Source organism: Aquila chrysaetos, chromosome 15 (assembly GCF_900496995.4).
Source record: "Aquila chrysaetos chrysaetos chromosome 15, bAquChr1.4, whole genome shotgun sequence".
NCBI lineage: Eukaryota > Metazoa > Chordata > Aves > Accipitriformes > Accipitridae > Aquila > Aquila chrysaetos.
This window is the reverse complement of record NC_044018.1, coordinates 28298268-28320688: the sequence shown is the minus strand read 5'-3', so window position 1 is coordinate 28320688 and position 22421 is coordinate 28298268. Positions and strand designations below refer to the sequence as shown.

Genomic DNA, 22421 nt, shown 5'->3' with positions numbered 1-22421 from the left:
ACTGCTGGTCATTGCATCGGCAACCACATCTGCCTGAGCATCAAGTCCTTTCTCCTTTAAGTATCAATTCTTTCTCTCCCCTCTTTTTTTTTTTTTTTTTTTTTTTTTTTTTTTTTTTTTTTTTTTTTTTTCTCCTTGAAATGAAGTTTCTAACACTGGATCCAGCCTGTGAGGATATCTAGTTTGGCTGAAATAGCATCTCCCAGTGCAGAACAGCACAAACCAAAAAACTCTTCAGGTGATCAGATCTAATTGTAACATGTTGCTTGATGCCTTTTGAGTCCCCGTTCCTGCATAGCATTGTGTACTATATCCCATATCCTCTCTATTAGATGCTGGAGGCAGGAGCCGAAATCATTCTGCCACAGAAAGATGTAGAAGGATGATGGCTTAGGTTTAAAGCTGCCTTTAATGTTTGGGAAAGGCAGGGTGGAAAGCCATTTTTCAGTGGGAGCATTGGGGCCATTCTACTCAGATGAGCAAGGCTTTTCAAAGTTCTACCTCCTTACAGAAGGATGGGTATAATTTTCAATAACCCTCGAAGGAAAGTGTTTGCAAGTGGTCATCTCTGCTGGCACGTGATGTGAGGATGTGTGGGAAGAGCTTGCATAGAGAGGAGTAACCTGCTTTCTAACCTCTCCTTTCTAGGTGCCAAGGCTGAAGCTCCTGTTGTCCCACCTGCTAGGCAGATGGGTGAGGTGGGGATCCAAGCTTGCCCTGTTAAGGGGGGGACACTGCTGCTCGTGGTCCTGGGTCCTAGGGGGACCCTAATTTCAGTCTAGCCAGGGCATTGCTCCATGGCAGTGCCCAACGGCCTGATGCTGAAATGATTCTGCTCTTTGGTATTGTAGGTGCACTTAGTGCAGAAACCTGTCACCCCATGCTGTCTTTTCAAGGATGAAGAAAGGAGGGCTGCTTTACACATTGGCAGCCAAAGCCTTGCTACACGTTTCTCTCCCTTGTTGTCTTCCCTGCCCTATGGGAGAGGCAGTGCTGAGTCAGGGTGTTTCTTCCTTTCCTGCTGATGTTCTCGATGCTCCTCCTCGGCCAGGTATTTGGTTCAATTTGGAATGGGCTGGTCTCTAAAATCGGGCTTTGAGATTTGGTGCTAGCCGCCTTGGCTACACAGCAAAACAAGCTAAAAAAGGATGGGGACCAGAGGAGGGTGGTACAAGGTGGAGAAGGCTCTGGAGGATGCGATGAAGGGTCCAGTCACCTCCAGCTAACCTGCTGTGTCTTTCTACTGCCGTAGTGTTGCTGCCTGTGTCCTTGCAGCCTGGTCTAGCTTGTCTCCTGCTCTGTTTGGATGGAGTCATCACCATCCAAAGATGCTGAGCAGTCCCAGAGTCTGCCATTCTGGATATGTCTGGAGCAAGGCAATGTGTTGCTTTGAGTTTGCAGTGTGGTTGTTTTGTAGGTTGATGTTTGGGGATGGGCACAGGGTGGCTTAAACCATCACAGGGTGGCTTGGGGGTGCTTAAATCTTTGCAGACAAACCTAGAGAGTCTTGTCACGTGTCCCTTGATACATGGAGATTTATCCTGGCCATCTGGAAAATCACATTTTAGGGTTATGGGCTCAGTATGTATACACATAGTAGAATAATTTATTTATCAAGTTTCCATAAGTAATTGCTGTTTATTAAGTATGGGTAATGTATGAAGCATAAACAACGAATCAGCATTTGCCCCAAGGAATCCGAATGATTAAGGTTAAGCAAGACAGAGACAGGGCTGAGGGATGCAGAGAGCTGCGGAGGTAATGAGTGGGTCAGCAGGACTTATTTAAGCCTCATCAGGCACGCGAGGAGCGTCTGGAGTGGGAACTGTGTGTGTTAAACCAAATGACACATCGCAGGGGAATGGCTGATATTGTGGCCGCAGGTAGGGCAAGGCAGAGCAGCTGCAGGTTCCTAGTTCCAGAGAGCCAATTCAGTCCACTGAGTTTACTTCAGGTTTAAAAAAAAGTAAGAAGAGGGTTTATTTTGTTAAATGCTTGTTTTGTTTTTGTTAAATTTGGCTGCTGGCCCTTATCCTGTGACAGGAGAGGCATTTACCTGTTCAGTGGCGTAGGCTGTAGATAGGTTGATTATATGGCCAGCAACACTGCCCAGAGCTGGGTTTGTGGTGAGGGACTTTGATTGCAGAGACGCCGTAGTTCAGCTCTGTTTCTCAGCCCATCTCTGCAGTGCCCGGTGGAGAAGGGAAGGTGCTGGGCTGGGCTGGAGGCATGCCCAGACCAGTGCTGTGGTAGGACAGCCAGGGACACGCCAGTGACCACAGGGCTGCATGCTGATTTGGGCACGCATGTGGTTTGCCATTGCTCTCCTTGTCCGACCCTCCCTAAACCTGGGCGACGGTGGATGGGCACTGACGGAAGCACTGTAGCCACCCTGCCTGTGCTGGGATCGGGGCATGGTGGCTGAGGACGGGAGAATTTCACCCCAGACAGTGGCTCTTTGTGGACCCTGGTTTGGGGGAGGGTTGGGGGTAGCTCTGCAGCCTTCCCCAGCTCCACCCCACCCCTACTTTTTCCTTCTTTCTCACTTATTCCTTCTTCACGTGCTCATCCACCCTTCTAGTGTCACATTTCCATACTCTCTTGCTCCTTTCATTCCTTTATGTGCCTGCCCGGAGCCATCCGCGTCCCCTTCCTCCTGCCAACCCCCTTCCCTGCTTCCTCCTCTTTGATTTCTGGGTGAAACAGCAAGTAGCTAAAACCCTGCCATCTAGATCACTTCCCCCCAATAGACGTCACTTGCAAAGAATTTATAGAAGGGTTTGGAAAGCAGGATGGGACGCGCCCACATCTGCTTCACACTCAGGAAGGTTTCCAACCCATCTGCTGCGCTTTTGCTCACGTAGTTTCCAGGAAATTTCAGGTATTGAAAAAAAATAAGGAGGACTAATTAAGTGGTGGTGACATCACTTGTTTCTGTTCAGGTGCTGCAGGCTTTTCCCTTCCCACTGTACAAAGAGGCTGGGTGATACTCTCCGTGCCTAGGGCTGGGGAAGCAGCTGCTGGGCACTAGATCTCCCCCAGGCAGCCGTATCATATCATCTCCCAAAAAAAAAGGACTCTGCTTCATCTTAGAAACTGCTGCTTTATTTTCTCAGTTGAAGGCTGTCCCAAAGTCTATGAATCTCCATGTGTTCTCAGCTGTCCATCATCCCCACTTGTCAACCACTCTTTGAGCTATGCTGGGAGCCTGAATGTTGCCAGTTCCCTTTCTAATAACCTGTCCTGTTACTTTGGCAAATGGCTTCTCCTTTCTCAGTGTCCCTGCTTATAAAAAGAGCATAAATGAGACACACAATGTGAGGATTTACTGCTTAGTGTTTCTCAATCTACACTTGAGCAAATGACTTCATTCCTTTTAGACAGCACCCAGTATCCGCCACTCTGATTACAATCTGGCTCTGTGCTCTTGTGTCACTTTTAATTGGGCATTTTGTTTCTGCATTGTGTGTCATTCTCACATGGTTTGCAGCATAAATAATGATGTATTGTGTTTCAGTGGGTGCTGCAAACCTTTAGCTTTTAATGAGGGTGCATGGATATTTATGAGGCCATCTACCTGTTTTGCAACATGCAGGTTCTGAGACTAAAATACACTGGGATCTTTTTTTCAGGGGGGGGGGGGGGGGGGGGGGGGGGGGGGGAGAGACCTAAGACATCGAAGTGGTAGTTAGGAGGTGGACATTTGCATTGGGAATTGCAGAAACAGATCATTTTGCCCCAAGGTGGGAATTGGTGGCTGATTGGAGCAATCCCAGCCTACAGCAGCTTCTCTCCTAAAATTAGTGTAGCGGGACTGAGCCCAGAAATTTAAGGGACAGCACATGAGGTGAGACGTCTTTGAGTGTATTTTTCGTCTGTGAGGACAGGGATTTGGGCTCCTGCTGCATTTTTCATCAGGTGGGAGCCACAAGCTAGGAGCAGAGAGGCATGGTGAGGGTGGGAATGGGAGAAGGGCATGGTGTCACTGCTTGGTGCCACAGCTGTGTTGGGACAAACTGAGGGACAATTTGCTGTGGGATCCCATGAAGATCAGGGTGGGAGCTCCTTGTGCTGGAGCCCCCTCACTTGCTGAGTGAGGCTGCCTTGTGCCTGCACTTTTCAGAGGCCACATGCCCAAATCATCAGGCAAAAGGTCTGAGTTTATTTTTTTTCCTGGCCACTTATGTGAATTGGATCTCAGTCCCCCACTTTTCACCTTGTGCCACCAACACCTTTCTGGAATAAATGCAAAGCGGGCGTTCGGCTATGCCTACACCTCACCACAGCTCTCCTGGGGCGGTTTGTCATGCTGCATACTTCCCAAATGATGCAACCCAACCTCTCCGCAGCGCAGACAGAGAGGTGCAGGGCACGGCCCGCTCTGCTCCTGGTCAGTGCTTGAATTGCTGCAAAGGGGCAGTTGCCGTGGGCATGGGTTTGGTGCTGGGTTACCCCCAGGGGCCGGTTAACTCCTGGAGCCTCCTCTTAGCAATGCAGCCTGCAGCTGGGAGCCGCTTGCCGTTCCAACGTGTCTGCAAGGGAAACTTTGGCACCAAATGGTGTGCCCTGTAGCGTAGCTCAACAGGTTTGTAGCGTGCACCCAGCACAGGCCCAGGCCCAAGTCAGCACCTTGAGGCAGAGGGAGGAATCGCCCGCTTGCTTCACTCTGTCTTGGCTTTGTGAGGACAGTTATGACATGGCACGGCCAGGCTGCATGTGCCTGTGCGACAGCCCCGTGCAACCCCACGTGTGTGCATGTGTCAGGGCCACACCGGCACTAAGCCCAGGAGCGAGTCTGTAATCCCTCTTAAATCTGGTACCAGATCTGATTCATCCTGATTTTTAACTCCTGGGGTCAAATTCTGCACGACTGATTCATGCCTGGTGCACGCCTGGTGAACGCGGTAAACTGGCAGCTCAGTCCTGCCTTGAAGGGCACTTATGCCTTTTCTCGTACCGGGTAAAGCTCTTCCCCTGCACTGAAGAGTTGTGCAGCCCACGGTATGTGGGAAGGAAGCATCCTCAGCGTCGTGGAGAGCTGTTCTCACTCTTGGCACTGTTTTCCCTCTTCTACTTTTCCTGCCAAGCCTCTCTCCTCCCACGCTGTCCTCGTGTAACATGGAAACCTGCCGCAAGTGGAGCTGATGGCTGGAGGTGGCTTTGGGGTGCTGCTGGGTGTAGGGAGGAGGCGGTCGGGTGCTGGGGCCGGTGGAGGTTTCTGAGCAGCAGCCATGGCCGTGGGTAGCCCCAGCTCCATGCACTGCTGGACCTGATCTTCCCTCCCCTCCCACAGACCTGGGAAGAGTCATTCATGTCATAGGCAATGTGGGCAGGTGCAAGATAATTACAATTATAATTGTCATCATTGAATGTATTGATTATGATGGTGCCTGATACAGGCCTACCACACCCTCTGTTGCTATCAGCACCCAGGGCTTGGCTCCCCATCTGGTCCAAGGCTGCAATCTTGCCCTTTGCTCCTACTCTAAAACCTGATACCAAGTCCCAAGCTGGGAGAAGACCAGAGGAAAGGAGGCGTTTCGCTTTCCTTTTGGTTTTCATTTGGAAGCTTCTAACTCTGTCACATTAGGGTTAAAAGCTGGGTGCTGGACTAGTGTGTCTTACTGGCTGAGATATAAATGCTGAGATAAAATACCAGGCTGGTGCAACAGCAAACAGGTGGGAAGTGCTGAAGGCCAGATCTTGGGAGCGTGATTCTCCTTGTTTCTGTATTTCCCGTGTTTGCAATTGTAGGAAAAAAACCTTGTCTCCCTGAGAGCTGAATTAGCCCCTCTGTAAGCAGAGATATGGTTACACCATATCTCAGCTTGGTGATTATAGCCGTAATAAAATACTTGTAACAATTCAATCGCTTGAATTTTTTTTTTTTTTGCTTCTCTTCTTCTGACGGTGACTCACTTGCTAGGAGGTCCTACACTTCTTTGGTTTAGCCCCTCTGCTTTGGCTTTTCTGCTTCTCTGCCCTTCACAAAATTGTTCGTGTGTTCACAGGTTGAGCTGTTTTGGGAAGATCCTATAACCTCCCATTTTTACAAGTTAAATGTGTTGAATTCCTGCAGCTGCACATGGAAAACATCCCCACTGTGGATGTCCCTGGTGCTTGTCCAGGAGAAACCATCTTTGGAAACCCTGGCTGGTACGAACTGCCTTCTGTAGCAGGAGAACAGTTTACACTGAATCTGATGGAGTTTTTGCAATCTAGTAGCCTGAAAATTCAAATGAATATTTGCAGCCACATATTTGGTAACATGTTGCTCCGTGCATAGGGAGTGGAGGGAGGTGATATGGGTTTTACTCCTGCCTCTCCCACATAGTTCCTGCCTGCAGGACAGTTTATCTCTAAAACACTGCATACAGTTCTGTGTTTCTTTGTTGTTTTTCTTCCTTAGGAGCATTTATTAGGCAACAGATGTGTTTGGACAGTTTTGATTTTGCAAAAGATCTTGGAATTCATAATTGGGGTCAGAGGTTGCGGAGCATCTTTGTTCCCGTGTAGTCACCAGGGTGAAGATGGTTATTTGTGTTGTGGCAGCTATTAAGAAACCCAGTCATTGTCCACAATTACATTGCGCCAAGGGCTGTACAAACACGGGTGAATTAGGATGGCTGTCTTGTTGGATGCTTAGTGTTTTGGGGGAAGTAAGACCTTAATCCTTCCTGGATTTGGAGGTGGAGGATCAGTTGGTGTAAAGTGGCATCATGCCATTGACTCTGCCCAAGCTGTGTCAGGTGAAACAAAATTTTGATAAGAGCATTTCTTGTTGATGACTGTGCTAGATCGTTTCTCTCCTTCCTTGCTCCATTTACTTTGCGTCATTATCCTTTCACCTAGGCATGAATCAGGCCCACAAACTCCTGTAATAATGCTGAGTACTGTTGCACTAGTTTTATTTCAGCTCTTATAAACTGGTGGTGTTCCCTTGACTGCAGTGAAATGACCTCACAGTTTCCATCTGCTCTGAATGGGGCACATTAGCTTGCAGTTGAGTTAATTAGAAGAGGAGTAGGGGAAGATCTTGTCATGCCACATGCAATCTCATTGCTGCAGGCTGTAGTGAGCAGGGATGAGTTTAACCAAGGAGTGGACCAATAATGGGGAGGGAGGACCATCAGCAGGAGTTAAACGTGCTGGTCAAGATGCAACCTCCAACTTGGGAAGGGTTAAACAGCTGATGGCTGGAGAAATGTGGCTAGAGGAAGGATCACTGCATAATTGCCCTGTATTTTGGGGCTGGCCAACATGTATTACTGGCTTGAGATAGATGGACTCTGATCTGACCTGGCTTGCCTGCTCTGTACCATGCAAGTATCCACAGAGGTTAGATCAGATCAGCTGTTAGGAACTTGAACAGACCAACAGATTCAATGGGCAGGACTCAAAAGTTGCATGTGATTTTTTTGTGAGGACAGAACATGGATTTTTCCAGTCTCTTCTGAGACGTGCCGTTTCCAGAAAAACTGAGCTCAGCATTACCAGGGCTGGCAATTTCACCTTGGCCTTGAGAATTGTAGTGTTTTAATTTGTTTGTTTGTTTGTTTTTCCTTAAGGCTTTAGCTGTGGGAGTGACTCTCAACTTTCATGTAAAAATTATCCATGTAATTATGATTATATGTAATTATAACTGTATTTATAGTTATTCCTTCATGATTTCTTGTAATTTGGGGGAGAGGGGAAAAAAACAGCTTTAGGTAAATGTAAAATAGGCTGGAGGGGGGGAAAGTCCATAGCTTGAATGCCTCCACCATGCGTCAGGCACAGAGAGCTTTTCTGATGAGCTGGTGCCCTGCCCCACGCTGTGTCCCTGGGAAGGATCCCTGCAGTCCATCTGCCTGGGCTGGGTTTGCTTGTTTGTCCAGGATCTCATGGCAACGTGCAGAGGTTCCCACTGCTGCAGCTGCAGCGTGGGGTGTAAACGCTCCTTCTGCAAACAGGGCAGGAGGCATGTGGGGCTCCATCCGTGGGACAGGGGAGCTACACTGCTGTGCTGAGCAGCTGGAAAATGCTGGGGAGGAGGCGGGGGGACGACACACGACTCCAGCGACAGCAACTGCTTTGGGAGTCCAAGTTGTTCCTGGAGGTGCCTGGCAAGTGGTTTTGTGCTGTTAGCTAAACACCTTGGAGTTTGGACCAATGCTCTTTTTGTGTTTCAGACAGCAGAACGAGCGTGGCCAATTCTGAGCTCAGGGAGGTGTTTCTCAGTGGTGGATTACACAGCCAGCAGCAGGCAGCTTCCCAGGAGTGGCCAGGCAGCAAGGAGCTAAGCTGAGAGCTTCCCAGCCTCGGTGGAGCAGGCAGAGGGAGGAGGAAAGGTGAGATACAGCTCCTGGAGGGACAGGAGCTTTCTGGAAGCCTTGTTAACATGGAGCTGCCTCTGGTCTACAGCAGCTGGCTCTGTCATCCCAGGCAAGCTGCATCCAGCTATTCTCACCGGTCCCTGTGGTGCCCCCCTGAATACTCGGGCTGTTCCGCTTTGTTGTGAAAAGGAGAGGTGTAGCTGGAAGACACAGTGTAGTTTAAGTAAGACCCGTCATACCAGCCTCTAGCACTGATTGAGACCTGAGGCCATTACAGCTGCGGGGCTGTAAAAGTGGAGAGCAAAATGCGGTTTCTACGTGTAAAACTGCATGAAGTCGCAGCACGAACAATACTGATGCACGTGCCAAGGGCACTGGAGCAGAGAGAGGCTATAGAAGTGATTTCAGGTCCTCAGAAAAGCCATTTATTTATGAAATGTGTCAGGATTTCAGCCCATTCAGTTTATCCAATATAAGACTAAGAGGGTGGTGACTTAACATTAATGGGGAAATCGTACCAGGTTCAAGAGAGCCATTTAAGTGCTTCGGAAGTGGGCAGTGGCAGAAAACTAAACACACCCATTAAACGACTTCAAATTAGCCGTAAAGCCCTGAGTTATTGCAGGAGGGTTCCTGCTGCAAAGCAATGAACTGTACCAAGGTACCAGCCTTTAGAACGAATGAATCCTTCACATCAGCGAGCCGTTGCCTTTCTGGAAAAGCTGCTTCCCTGTTGTTGAGATATTAGGCTGAAGAGCTGTATCGTTATATTATTTATAGCCTGAGTGACACAGGAAGTAGGACTAAACAAATCAATAAAACTTCATGATAGGTAGCCATCTCATCCTAACATGAGTCACTTGTGTATCAGATTGTTGAATTACAGTACCTGCATTTGGGACAGTAAGAGAACAAGTTCTCTCTGGAGCAACCTCTCTATATTCGCAGGAATTATTAATGAGCTGGAAATTTTTATTAGTGAGGCTACTTAGATCCTGAAAGGGTGAGCTGTGATCACAGCATGGTGGGAAAATTCAGCATGGCAGTTTTATGGCTGCAGGTGTCCATGGAAGTGCTGCTGTGTTGGCATCACTTTTGGGTATTGTTAGCAAGAACAACAGTTTGACAGCATCGTTCTGACAGCCCCATGAGTGCCCCATTGTTCTCTTGTGATACCCCAATCATGAGACCACCAAACACTGCTTGTCATTAGGATGTTAATTAATTTATAACTCACTGCTGAAGCACTTTGGAGCAGTAATCACAAACTAGGACTGCACTGTGCACACACAAAACCTAAGGGCACTCCCTGCTCCACAAAGCTTTCAATCCAAACATTGCAATCTAAATGTACAGCAGGAGATAGCCCATGGGATATTGACAGAAGATGTGGAAACAACAGGCCAACATTGATCAGCATAATAACATGTTCTTAACACAGAATTTTGCTCACCTGTGAAGATTTCTTCCTCTTCCATTAGGACATGACCATATTTGATTTTTTTTTTTTTTTCTTTTTTCACTTTCTGGGCTGGAATTGAGAGCTTGGTTCATTTTCCCAAGGGTTTATGGAGGGATTTATCATTTGTGAGTCTTGGCTTTGTGAGCGTCGGTGCACAGTGGCAGGCTGTTCCTGGGTGTGCAGGGACTGGGCTAGCTTGTGGTGACACCAAGCACAACAGTCACAATGTACCCCAAGAGGGAGTTTAACCAGTCAGTACAGTGTCTTTTGTGTTACCTAACCTGAATCCCTGGGGGTCATTCGCATGGGCTTGGAAGTATTTACCAGTCCGTGCGGTTGTGAAACTATGCAGTGTTACCATGGCATCTCAACAACACAAACTCTGGTGACATCCATGGATCGCTGCATCCTGCTCTGACTTAACCTGACTTGAAACCAGACTTAAATGGGGAATGTTCACTTTGTAGGAGGGGTGCAAGGGATCTAAACTGGCTAGCTGCAACACTGGGAGCAGGGGAGCATATAGCAGCAAGGTAAATGAGGCTTTCCTTGGTCTCTCCTGCATTGACTGGGTTGCTAATGGTACAGAAAAAAAAGCTTGAACTTTGAATGGAAAATGGACTCATTCTTACCTATAATCAGTGGTGCTGCATGCCAGTAATGGGGGTATGGCTTTTCAATGGGAAAAATGGCTTTTCATTGATCTGGCCCTTGATAGTGCAAACCAGGGTGAAGTTCAGTTCTCTTACTGCTCAGCTGGTGTTTCTGCTGAGGCTGCTGAGAACAGCTTTGCCTTTATGATAGTTTATCTGACAGCAGGCTTGTATTTTACCTGGCTGGATTGCTTTCTGGTTTGCGTGTTGTGTTGTGCAAAAAATCCCTGTCTGCTGATACAAAGGAGTTGAGGCTGGAATGCAACCTGATAAAATCCAGCAGCTGGGCCTTACTTTGGTGGGAGTTATTCTTGCCTGAGTGTCGGACTCTAAATCACACATTCAGATTCAATCCCTGTCTTCTCAAGCCAACCCAGAGGAGTTGCAGGAGAGCAGCCTGTCTCCCTCTGTGAACTCGGAAGAACCTGGAGCTATGTAAAGCAGCTGGAGGCTTCTGCCTTGTTGCTAGCTATGTACACATGAAATGAACCCTAGCCTGTCTACATCAGGCATCAGGTCGAGTGTAGCTGGGTGTGTGTAACATGTAAGTTTGCTTTACACTCAATGGATTATTTTTTTTTTTGCTGGTGGAAGCCAAGCCAGCTTGCAGGGCAGGGAAGAATCTTGCCTCATACGTCTCTGTCTGGCTCAATCTCCCCCTTTGCCTCCTTCAAAAAGAGAATTTCCTTTTAGTAGCTGGGATCTCCAGTCAACTTGTATTCTTCCCGCAAAGAAGGAAGTACATATTTTGAATAGGCTGTGGCCAGAATATGTAGCCAGCGCTATCTTGCTGCCCTGATGAGGGGAAGCGCTGAAGGGTGACACATTCAGGCCAAACTTTGAAGTTCTCATGGAGGATTTACAACCTGATAGTAGAGACCTGTCCCTTTAAGGCTATTTGAAAATGCAGAAAGCCCATAAAACTAATTTTTGTCTCTGCCTCTTCTGCATAGGAACCCAGAAATTTAAGCAGAAGCCTGTCCTGTCTCCTCTTGAGTGTGGACTAGCATGTTGGGTATTTCCATGTGCAGGGTGCAACCCACCTAAACCATCTTTATTTTAGCACTAACAGGAGAGAGAAAGCAAAACCATGGTGTCCAGGGATAGCTGCGGCATCTCCCAACTGCCACCCTCATTCCCTTGCCTGGCGCAGACTCGCTGGGTGCTGCTGGCAGAGTACAATGTGTGTGCCAAGGCTGCAGCTGGCTTTGGTTTATATTAAACTAGGCATGACCTGGCACTAAGCTGAGGCCCCTCATCTTTCTGCCGTTGCACAGGGGAGCTACCTGCTCTGCAATAGAGTTAAAAATAAATGCATATTCCCCCTCTTCTCATTTCAACATCCATTTATGCAAGCGAGGAGGAATGGAGAAGCCTTGAGGAAACGGGGCTCGGACCTGTGTTGTTCTAACTCTCTGTGAAGGGAGCTGAGAAGAGCCCATGCTTCATGTCCCTTGGCTGCACATGTGGCAGAGGCGAAGGGTGGTGCAGAACAAAGCCACGTCTGAGCGTGGGGACACGGCGCCAGGTGAGTCCTGTCCCTTCCCTGGCCCTTCCCTTCTCGCCTGCTCAAATTCAGCAGGTTGACGGAGGGTGGGAAGGCAGCCAGGCACACCCAGATCTCCGAGGCAGTAAAATGATCCCTCTTGCCCTTGGGCCAAGCCCAGCTTTTCTAACGGATAAAAGGAGAAGCAGTCAGGAGAACTCACTCACTTCCCTGGTCTGCAGCACAGCTTCCCTGAGCTTTTGAAGGGTGAGGGATACTGAAAACACCCTTGGAGCAGCCATGTCCAAGCCTTTGAACTTCAGCTCTCGCTCTGCAGCTGTCCCAGGGGTCAGCCAAGTGCGGGTCAGCACTGTCTCCTTAAGCCGTGGAGGAGGAGGAGGTGTCAGCTTAAACAGGCCAGGTGGCTTTGGCAGCTCCAGCCTCTGCAACCTTGGCCTTGCCAGGAAGTACTTCCTCTACGCTGGCAAGCCCCTCAACTTTCACCCTGGATACGGCTACGGAGGCATGGGATATGGTGGAGTGCTCAGCCCTGGGGGCGTTCAGGAGGTCGTCATCAACCAGAGCCTCCTGAGGCCCCTGAACCTGGAGATTGACCCCAATATCCAGCGGGTGCGCAAGGAGGAGAAGGAGCAAATCAAGATACTCAACAACAGATTCGCCTCCTTCATTGACAAGGTGAGGTGCTGGAAGGACTGATAGCTCTGTGGACACTGCTTTAAAAGCAGGTCTGACCCAAAGCTTGCTTAACCCAGTGAGGGATTCACAAATGGGCTCAGGATTTGCCTACTGCAATCCAATAACTCTTATTAAAGCCCTGCTTGCATTTACTGAGAGTAAAGGGTTTTGCCCTGGTTAGGCCAGCTTCGTACCCCCTTTATTCAGCTGGTATTGCCCATCATGTGGGTGCAGGCTTTAAAAAGCAAATCTGCACTCAAGCACACCACCACCAAATTCAGGGAGGAGGGGGCCTCTTGGAGAGGAATCGTGCCAGTAGAACATATCTTGACATAAGTAAGAGCTTGCTGTGTTTGTTTGCACTGCCCTGTACCTCTGTGGCTTTACCGTCTTGCACTAATTGATCCTATGTCCTGTGTAAACTTCACCTTTGGCATCCTCAAAATGCAAGGAATCCAGACCTGGAGTTTGAGTAATTGGATAACTTTGAGGTCTGTGGATGGCTTCTGTCAAGTGTCAGGCAAGCAGAATCTGCTTATCTTTAATTCATACAAAGCCTTAAAGTCATAAGCCAAGCCTCAGAGTAACAGTGCTCCCTCATGGTCTTTATTACCCTCCAGAGTTTAGGTGCTTCATATGAGCAATCTAAATTCTTCAAATACCATCCACAGCCTGTCCTTCCCTCAGGATCCAAACTCTGGTAGTGTCAGCTCCCCCTTCCTCCCGCTTTCACAAATGTCTCTTGGTTGCTTTCCAGGTCCGGTTCCTGGAGCAGCAAAACAAAATACTGGAGACCAAATGGAGCCTCCTCCAGGACCAGAAGACCACCCGGAGTAACATTGCTCCTGTGTTTGAGACACACATCAACAACCTGCAACATCAGCTGGATGGGTTGTTGAATGACAAAGCACGTTTGGAGGGCGAACTGAAGAACATGCAGGATCTTGTTGAGGATTTCAAGACCAAGTAACGTATAATCTTCCCATCTAATGGTGTAGTTGAGCTGGCAGGTTGGTCAGTATTCTGGCAGAGATGTCCCCAGCTTTTCTGCTAGGGAGGGACATTTTTTTCCAGCCACGAGTTAGGTGTCTAGTCTAGGGAAGCTGCCTGGATTCTTCTTGCCTGGATCGCTTTTTGTTCCTGGCACCTTGTTCCTACATGGTCTTCAGTGGCTCCATCCTCTTGGCTTTGCTTTGGAGCCTTCTCAGGGATGGCTTCATACTTTGGGTTGGACGTGGCAGTTCAGGTCCTTAGGAACCCCATGGGAGCTCAGCGGGTTGGCAGGCAGTGGGTGAACTGCTGCTTGTTTTGTGGGTAGGTAATGGAGCGGGTGATCTGCAATTTGTAAGTGACTTTTCAGTCCAAATCGTGTCACCTGGGAGGAGTCCAATGAAGAAAGTAGCCTTTGTCCCAGCCTGTGCCCAACCCAGCTGTACAGGGGAATGCCTTTAATTAAAAAAAAGGGGGGGGGGGGGGGGGGGGGGGGAGAAAGAAAAGAGGGAGCTGGCATACTGGATCAAGCCGGAACTGAAAACAAACAGATCTGATAATCCCCAGGGTGTGTTTAGGGAAGGTCAATAGCCAGTGATTCCCAAGGAGGTGCATGGGGATGATGTTTTCCCCAACCCTGCTCAGTTATTTCTACCCCATGCTCATTCACAGCTGTACTTTGCATCTCTGCAAGGCAGCAGCAAGGAGCTGGTTTGCACCCAGAGGAATTATGGCCCTAATTTTAGTTGCATGTCACATGAATGCAAGGTGCACAGGTGCATATTTATTCCTCCAGCTTACAGGTCCATGTAGAACCAAACCCTGTATGTGCTAAGAGAAGGGAAGCAGGAATTAGGAGCCTAAGATGCTAGTGCAGCAGAGGGAGTGAGGATGCAGTAACTGGAGTTCAGAACCTGCTTCTCCCCATTTATATGAAGAAAATCTCATCTTCTAAGTAGAATACCTAAAACATGACTAGCTCTTTATGTGTCTGTTGCCACTTTTTCAATATGTCCAATTTACACAGTAATTCTCCATTTATATCTGGGGTAGGGGAGGAGATTTATATGCACAAGGCTCCAGGGATTGAGATTCAGTCCCTTATTCAGTAACTGCATTGACTAAGGGTGTGGTTCAAAGTAAGCCAGTGTAGGAGCAGACTGTATTCATGCTATCCTTGGTGCAGGGCATGCCAAGGTGTGATAGTGCATTGGGCTTCCTGAGGCGCTTCGGGAGTTAATGGAGAATATTGAATGATTTGTCAGTTCATTGAGCAGCTTGGTGGAGCTTCCCCCAGGAAACGAGGAATTTGACAAACCGTTCTAGAATAGTTCAGCCTTTTTACCTATCTCTGATTATCCATTCTGCGCTGCAGGCTGTGCATATGCGGCATGGTCATGTAATTTCCAGGTCATATATTACTCTGCAATAGTAACAGATGCAGATCATTGACCTCGAAAGGGACAATGTCCATTTCGGCTAGTGTGGATGGGCAAGCTTCCAGTGTGGAGCAGAAGGGGAGGTACATGAAGGCTGTTGAAAGTGAAGTAGCTCACACTTTGGAAGGCAGATTACAGTGCTAGCCATGCAGGGACTGTGTAAATAAATAGACCAGTGTTCTAATTTTGGCAACAACAATTCCAAAACAGCCAGAAAAGGTGGTTCCTGCTCTGTTCCTTGGATGACTTTCAGGATTCGTATAGCAGATTCTTGCTGTTTGTTTCAGCAGGTTGGCTGTACATAGAATGGTGTAAGGCAGGCTCTGAGATCCAGGCTTGCAAGTGGTACAAATCGGTGAACTCCCATAAAGTCAACAGAGCATGGTTTTTTATCTGCTGAGGATCTAGCTCATTACATCTAAAGGTGAACACCTAACGAAGGGATGTAGCCAATATTAGAAGTTTGTGTGACTTTGAAGCATAGCGACTCTGTGCCGTATGAGAATAATTATACTTCGCTCTTACCAGGACAGTGGCAGGCGATTGACACCTGCAAAATGTTCTCAAATGTGTGTAATAAGGAAGTGCACAGTGAAAGTAACATTAGCAGGTGCTTTGATCGGCATAGAGGAATTTGTTGAATCTGCTTGCATCTCTTCTGCATTTGTACTTGCTCTCTCAAGGGGCAAGTGAAAAAGCTGAGACCCTCAGGACATAGGCTGCCATCTTGCAGCTGTCCATGACTGAGGATAAGGAGCAGAAATCTTCTTAAGTGCAGTGAATTTTGATGAATGTGGGAAGGCATGGGTGAGAAAGGCTTTCCAGGTTAGTGGTCATGGCAGCATGGACCAGAACAGCTTTCAGGCATCAGCTCATCCAAACCCCGGGTGAGACTGGAACTGGAACTGTGGAATACAGCTGGTATCTCTTGTGCAAATACTACACATGCTGCAGTGATACAGCAAACCTCTTCTGCCTGTGGCTGGCTTGCTTGGGGAAGTCATAGGCTTCGCTGCAGCAGTTCACAGAGAGAAATGGAGGGGGAGAGAAGGGAATCAGGGTAACTCTTATCTGTGATGTTTTTTCCTTTAACCCAGGCTCTAACTTCACACCAATCCCCTTTTTCTGGCAGATATGAAGATGAAATCAACAAGCACGCTGCAGTGGAAAATGAGTTTGTGGTGCTCAAGAAGGTGCGTGCCATGGATGTTACCTGAGGCTGATTATATACGTTTGCAGCCCTTCTCCCCCTTTTGCCCCTACGCTCTCTTTGCTACAGCTGTGCCTAGAGACCTGCAGGTGAAGAATTACAGCTCTCATTTCTGCCTAAAGCCTGCCTCAGTGTAGGCACTGAAGTCTCTATAGGAAGCTGGGGAGGAGTGCCAGGTCCCATGGATATCATAGATTATGGCTATGTCTTTCTTTGGGACATTTCCTAAGGCCTTCCCTGACTGTCCACACTGACAGTGGACTTGCAAACACAGGTCCAGGGGACCCTACAGAACATATGGGATCCTGCACACCAGCAATATTTAGTACACTGGTAGATAATTTTTAGGACGTGGTGGGTCACTGAGCAGACGGACATGGAGAGCAGACAGCTTGGGGAACTTGATGGGTTTATGGCTGCTTTTGAAGCCATCAAAGGCTGGGTGGACTTAGTCATCAAAGCTATGGCAATCTCAATGGATTATCACTTTTTTAGGATGTGGATGCCGCATACATGAACAAAGTGGAGCTGGAGGTCAGGGTGGATGTGCTGACAGAGGAGATTAACTTCCTGAGGTCTCTCTATGAAGCGGTAAGATCCTTTCTGCTTCTTGTGGGTGCTGCAGTGTAGCTCCACCAGTGGGTGAAGAACAGAGAATGGTGACTGAGAAAATTAACGTGCTGTTTCCAGAGACAAAAAATGCGATGGAGACGTGGAGTCTTCCCTTGTCTAAGCAGAAATAAGCCTGCAAGTAAAGTGCACATCCTGTGAATTGTCACAGTGATTTCTCCCTGTCTGGGATGTGAGATGGATTTATTGCGAATGTAGCCAGGATATGTATTATTTTTTTGATGCTGTTAGTGTGAAAACAAGGAAAACCAGTGTATTATAGCCAGTGCTGTAGTGCTGGTGTGTGCTTGTGTGTTTGTGTGCTGTGTGAGAGAAAGAAAGGAAAGCTCCTTGTCTAAGACACCTCTATCTTACCCATTATTTGCAAGATAAGAGTTTGATTGAACTGGACACTTGGATCCTTGGGTGAGATGGTGGAATTTGGCCATCGCTTTGTTGTGAAGCTGATGCTCAAGCTTCTTGGACTAGCATTTCATGCTGAGTTCTTATCTCAGGAGTGGGGTAAACTAACCTTGCTGTCAAAATGTGGATGATAAGAAGTAACTTAATTTCTGCTGTTGTTTGTTACTTTGTGCTTTGCAAGGTTGATGTGATTCAGTTGGTTTCCTTCTAATTACTTAATGTTTTGATTGAATTCTTCTTATCTGCCTCCCTTTCCCTTTTCTTCTCAGATTCTCTCTTTAATTGGCTTCCAAAAGAGAGTCCCTTAAAAGTCAGTGATTAATGGTATTGTTTTTAATGCAACTGGCAGGAACTTAAGGAGCTGCAGGCCCAGATCTCTGACACCTCTGTGGTGCTGTCTATGGATAACAATCGAAACCTGGACCTGGACGGCATCATTGCAGAGGTCAAAGCCCAATATGAGGAGATTGCCAACAGGAGCCGGGCAGAGGCTGAGTCCTGGTACCAAAGCAAGGTGAGTTATGGGAGAGATAAAGGCAGTTACAGCTTCTGCTAGTACATGTATCCTGTGTGTCATGAGTGGGAGAGATTTCAGCTGGCTAATTGACTGCCAGTCTGACTCCATCCTTTTCTCTTATACTGTTTTATGCCACAGTATGAGGCACTGCAGGTCACTGCTGGGAAACACGGAGATGATCTGCGCAACATGAAGAATGAGATCACAGAGATAAACCGCATGATCCAGAGGCTGCAGGGTGAAATCGAAAAGGCAAAGGCCCAGGTGAGGAGCTGCCCTTGTTCTCCTCCTGCAGATCAGTGGATTTAACAGCAACAAGCGTGCCAGGGATCTGGGTGTAACACAACATCTGTAGAAGCAGTTTGGGGGTGGCTGCAATGCTCACCTCAAAAGACGTCAGTTCTGCTGGAGGGAGAAAGTGTGTTGTGAGCAATGAAATGCTGAGAGACAGCTGAACTATAGGTGAGAACAAGTCTGCCAGCAACCTGGGAGTACAGAAGGGGAGTGATGCAGAGCCGTTTCCAAAGGGCAAGGCTGCGTGTGGCCTCTTTTCCAGCCACACACATTCCTTGTACCCTCTTGCTTCTGGGATCTTTGTCCACTGCCTTTCTGCAGAAGGGAACACCATGTTTGAGCACATAAAAGAATTTTGCAGCTGTATGGGAGTTCTGTTTGCTTTCTCCAGAGACCGTTACCACTTTATCAAATGGCTGGTGAAAGCCAGACCAGTTGAGTGGTTCAGACCATGTTCAGGGCTGAAAACTGGTTGTGAATAACCAGGGAGCTCAAAGCTGGAGATAAGCTATTGTGATTCATCCATTTGTGTGTGTTTGGTTTCAGGGCAGGGAGGCTTCAACACACACTTACAAGCAAAGAGCTGACCCGGTGCAGCTCCCTTGAATAATGAATGAGAGTAAGAAGTACATCTGTTCATTGTGAGCCCTTCCTGCCAGACATGGAGCTTTTTTGGAGGTGCAGTGGGCACAGTTGAGGATGCGACTGCCAGCTTGATGTGGCCCCACAGGGGTGCTTTTGGTATTGGTCTGGATTATTTGTTAACGGCAGGTCTGCTCGAGTCCATGCTTGCCTCACATCAAAGCTTGCTGGAGACTAACTGGCTCTGAACAAGCTCTGGGGCATAATAGGAGAGAAAACTTGAGCCTGCATTAACCCTAAGTGTTGCGCTGTTGTGTGTGGTGTGGGTGAGCTTAAGAAGCTGAGGATTACCTGAAGAAAGTCTTCCAAAAATGTAGGCAGTGGAGAGAAGTAGGGTCTGCCTTCCAGAAGAATGTATCTTGGGATGAGATGAGCTTCCTTTGCAGGCTGATCTCTGCCCAGTGCCCAAAAAAATGTGTGGGCATAAAACTGTAGGGATCTAAGTTGAGCAGATGGCTCTAGGGCTCTACAGAGACACAGAGATTGTCTGGGCAGTAGATGTCAGAAGTCCATGGGCAGTAGTGTCCTCCACCAAGGAGGTGAGATTCCCACTGATGTACTCTGCTCTGTCCCTGCAGCGTGCCAAGCTGGAGACAGCCATTGCTGAAGCTGAGGAACGTGGTGAGTTGGCTGTCAAAGATGCCAAGGCAAAGCTGGAGGAGTTGGAGGCAGCTCTGCAGAAAGCGAAGCAGGACATGGCCCGGCAGCTCCGCGAGTACCAGGAGCTCATGAGCATCAAGCTGGCCCTGGACATCGAGATCGCGACCTACAGGAAGCTGCTGGAGGGAGAGGAGAGCAGGTGGGTGCAGCCTGTGTGTTTTACATGAGGAAGGGTCCAGCCCTTTGTTCCCATCGCTTGGGCACGTTATGAGGGCCCGATTCCAATTTCTGCAGGGAAATACAGAAGAGAAAACCTTGCATTTTAAACTTATTTTTGGTCCTGAAAATGCTTTGGCTGAAGAGCCAAACTGGCAAGTTCTGGGGAAAATTTGATACTTTTGGTGAAAATATGCAAAGAAGAAAAAAGTTGTTTTCCATCATATGTTTGATGCTGTAGCAGAAAATTTCCAAGTGGCTTAAATCCCCGTGGAATTAGGACAGAGCTCCTGTGCTCTTTCAGCCCCTCCACAGGTGATAACAGAGCTTGTAAATGTAGGGCCAGAACAAAGCGCTGGATGGCACACTTATCTTGTCTGAATTATTTACAACAGTGGTAATAACTCACTGCCATTGTCTTCATCCTCAGCACTGAGGCCCTGGGGGAACACTGAGTAATGCAGAGTCTAACCTGTCCTCTTCCTTTTTGCCTTTGTGTTTTTCTTCTCCAACAGGTTGGCTGGTGATGGAGTTGGCAACGTCAACATCTGTGAGTTGATTTTATGATTTATAATAGTTACACATAGCCATGTGCCTATAGAAAATGCAGGTGGGGACCAGCTGGGCCTGCATGCAGGAGCCTCATAGTGTCCTGCCTTAGTTTCTGCAACCCAGATAGCCCCCTTCCTAAATGAGACCCCTCCTGAGACAATTGATAGTGCTGCTGGCTCCAGGGCAGACTTCAGCTCTAACTCATCTGTATGAAATTTAACTTGGGGGAATATTGATCTTTCTTTCCTCCCATTTTTGCATGGAGAAAAATGTACTAATGAGAAAGGGCATTGCCTGGACTGGAAGTTAGTGCAAAGGTGACAGTAGAGGGTGTCTTAGCAGCTTGGGAAGCATTGCATATTCACCTTGCCTGGACATTGGGCAGATGCTGGCATCTTGGAGACGCTGTCCACAGCTCTAAACCAGTGGCTCTACTTTTCATTCACTTAATTGCCACTGATAGCTGGTGAACTACATGCCCACAGCCTCTTTGGTGCACCAAGAGATGAGCTGAATGTGTTTATGGTATGGGGTTTTCCATGCTGCAGGAGGTCCTGAGCCAGACTGAACGATGGAGAAGGGGATGGACTGCTCAGCCGTCACATGCATCTGGCTTGGCACAGAGAATAAATGCTCTGGGCCAAAATGTAACAAGAGATTAGTGTCCCAGGCCCTGTGTTTTGCAGGAGATCACAGAGAGTTTTCATCTGGTTGCTGCAATTTAAAAATGCCCTTTTTGTGAGAGTGCCAAACTGGGTTTGAAGTTCCCTGGTGTTCACGTTTGGTTTGCTTCTCTCTGTGCCACAGCCTTGGTCAGCTCCAGCAGTGGAGGTGGCTATGCCAGTTCCAGTGGATTTCTGGGAGGAGGAAGTGGAGGACGCCTTAGCCTGGGAGCAGGCATGGGCAGCGGGGTGCTCAGCCTCTCCCCTGGGGGTGACTCCAAATCCTACACCATGACCACAACCTCGTCCAGCAGGAGAAGCATCAGGAAGTAACTACAGGAATGGAGATCAACGGTATCCATTACATGGGAGGAGGGAAACCATAGAAAGAAAAGTCTTGTTGCCTTCCTTTTATAGGACAAATTGGCTGCAAAATTTCTGCAGTAATGAATGAATTGGAATAAGACATACCAGAGTACCTGACCCTGCCACATAATGCCTAAGGCTTGATCCTGCACTGTTGAACTTAGTGGGAACCATTCCACTGAGAGCAGGTTCAAGCCTGTAGGGTGAAATTTATCCAGTGAAGCTGGCGGGATAATGCTTTTGTTACTTGTGTGCTTGGTACCCCCTGCTCAGGGCTGGATTTCACCCTTTGAAGGGCAAAGCAATCATTTGAGTGGCAAGTTATTCCACATTTCTGCTGTGGTTTTGCAAAAGAGACCAGAAGATTATCTCCTTCTTAATATGATTTGGAAGATTTTATTCCCTTAGGCTCCTCAGAAAATGCCAACCCTTGTTAAGATTTCAGCCTGGGTTTGTTTTCTTAAAGTATACCAAGAAGAAAACAGTGAAACTGGTTTGGGTTTCTCCTTATTTTCTTTGGAAATGGGCTCAGAAATTGAATTCAGCAATTCTCCTCTGAATGAGCTGATTTCTTACCGAAGGCAATGCAGGCATATTCAGGTTCTTTATAGCGAAGTAACTCGTAAACAAGCTCCCCCACCCATTCCCTCTCCTTAATAGAAGCCCAAAGCTTAAGGGATATGAAGTTGCTTAAAATTACAAGTAGCAAACTAAAATGGGAGATAACATTCCCCATCCTTGGGTGTCTCTGTTTACCATCCTATATTTCAAAGTGTATCTAGTGATATCTGGTGTCTTTACTACAGGTAGGGAAAAAGCGTGTTTTGCTGATGCATCGTTACAATAACTACTTGTTCCTGCCAAAATGTGTCTTCAACTTAAACATGCCAGGGAAAATGGTTAGGTCATTACTGCAATAGGAAGAATTGTTAGATAAATAACTCAAAGAAACTGCACAGAATTGTTGTATTGTGTGCTCAGCCATGTCCTAGCAGTGTATCTTTCATTGACGTTTTATGCCTTTGTGGTCTGAGACCTTGTCATGAGGCCATTAATAAAGTTTCTCTATTGCGTGCTTCTTCAGTCCCAGCAGAGTTCCTTGTCTGGGCTGCCCTGGATACTCAGGAGCTCTGGAAAACATCCAATGTTATCACCATCCTCCTGTCTCCAGAGCCTGCTCATGGCTGTGTCCCCTGGAGCAGTGCTACACTGCGGTCATGGTCAGGATTTAGGGTTTGCTGCCTGCACAGTCTTTCATTCCTGCGTGAATTTTACCCACCTGCTTTGCA

At 47.8% G+C, this 22421-nt stretch overlaps 1 protein-coding gene across 3 annotated transcripts; it reads left to right on the top strand.

Moving 5' to 3' along the window:
* Nucleotides 1-11772: 11772 nt before the first annotated feature.
* On the top strand, nucleotides 11773-22204 carry LOC115351062 (keratin, type II cytoskeletal cochleal-like). Of its 3 annotated transcripts, XM_030037373.2 has the most exons (10): nucleotides 11799-11958; nucleotides 12254-12612; nucleotides 13370-13578; nucleotides 16174-16234; nucleotides 16747-16842; nucleotides 17633-17797; nucleotides 17939-18064; nucleotides 19315-19535; nucleotides 20068-20102; nucleotides 20912-22204. In XM_030037373.2, exons 1-10 carry the CDS (start codon nucleotides 11871-11873, stop codon nucleotides 21097-21099), a joined length of 1548 nt encoding a protein of 515 aa, XP_029893233.1. In that variant the 5' UTR covers nucleotides 11799-11870; the 3' UTR covers nucleotides 21100-22204. The 3 variants fall into 3 exon arrangements, with proteins under 3 accessions (XP_029893235.1, XP_029893233.1, XP_029893234.1); XM_030037375.2 differs by lacking the exon at nucleotides 12254-12612 and having other exon boundaries at nucleotides 11773-11958; XM_030037374.2 differs by lacking the exon at nucleotides 11799-11958 and having other exon boundaries at nucleotides 11994-12612.
* The last annotated feature ends 217 nt before the right edge of the window (nucleotides 22205-22421 follow it).

What these genes read in the sequence shown, in the direction of transcription:
- LOC115351062 (XM_030037373.2), top strand. Translation starts at nt 11,871, where the DNA reads ATGCTTCATGTCCCTTGGCTGCACATGTGGCAGAGGCGAAGGGTGGTG. An exon ending in TCGCCTCCTTCATTGACAAG is followed by an intron (nt 12,613 to 13,369) that starts GTGAGGTGCTGG and finishes GTTGCTTTCCAG; the next exon opens with GTCCGGTTCCTGGAGCAGCA. An exon ending in TCGAAAAGGCAAAGGCCCAG is followed by an intron (nt 18,065 to 19,314) that starts GTGAGGAGCTGC and finishes CTGTCCCTGCAG; the next exon opens with CGTGCCAAGCTGGAGACAGC.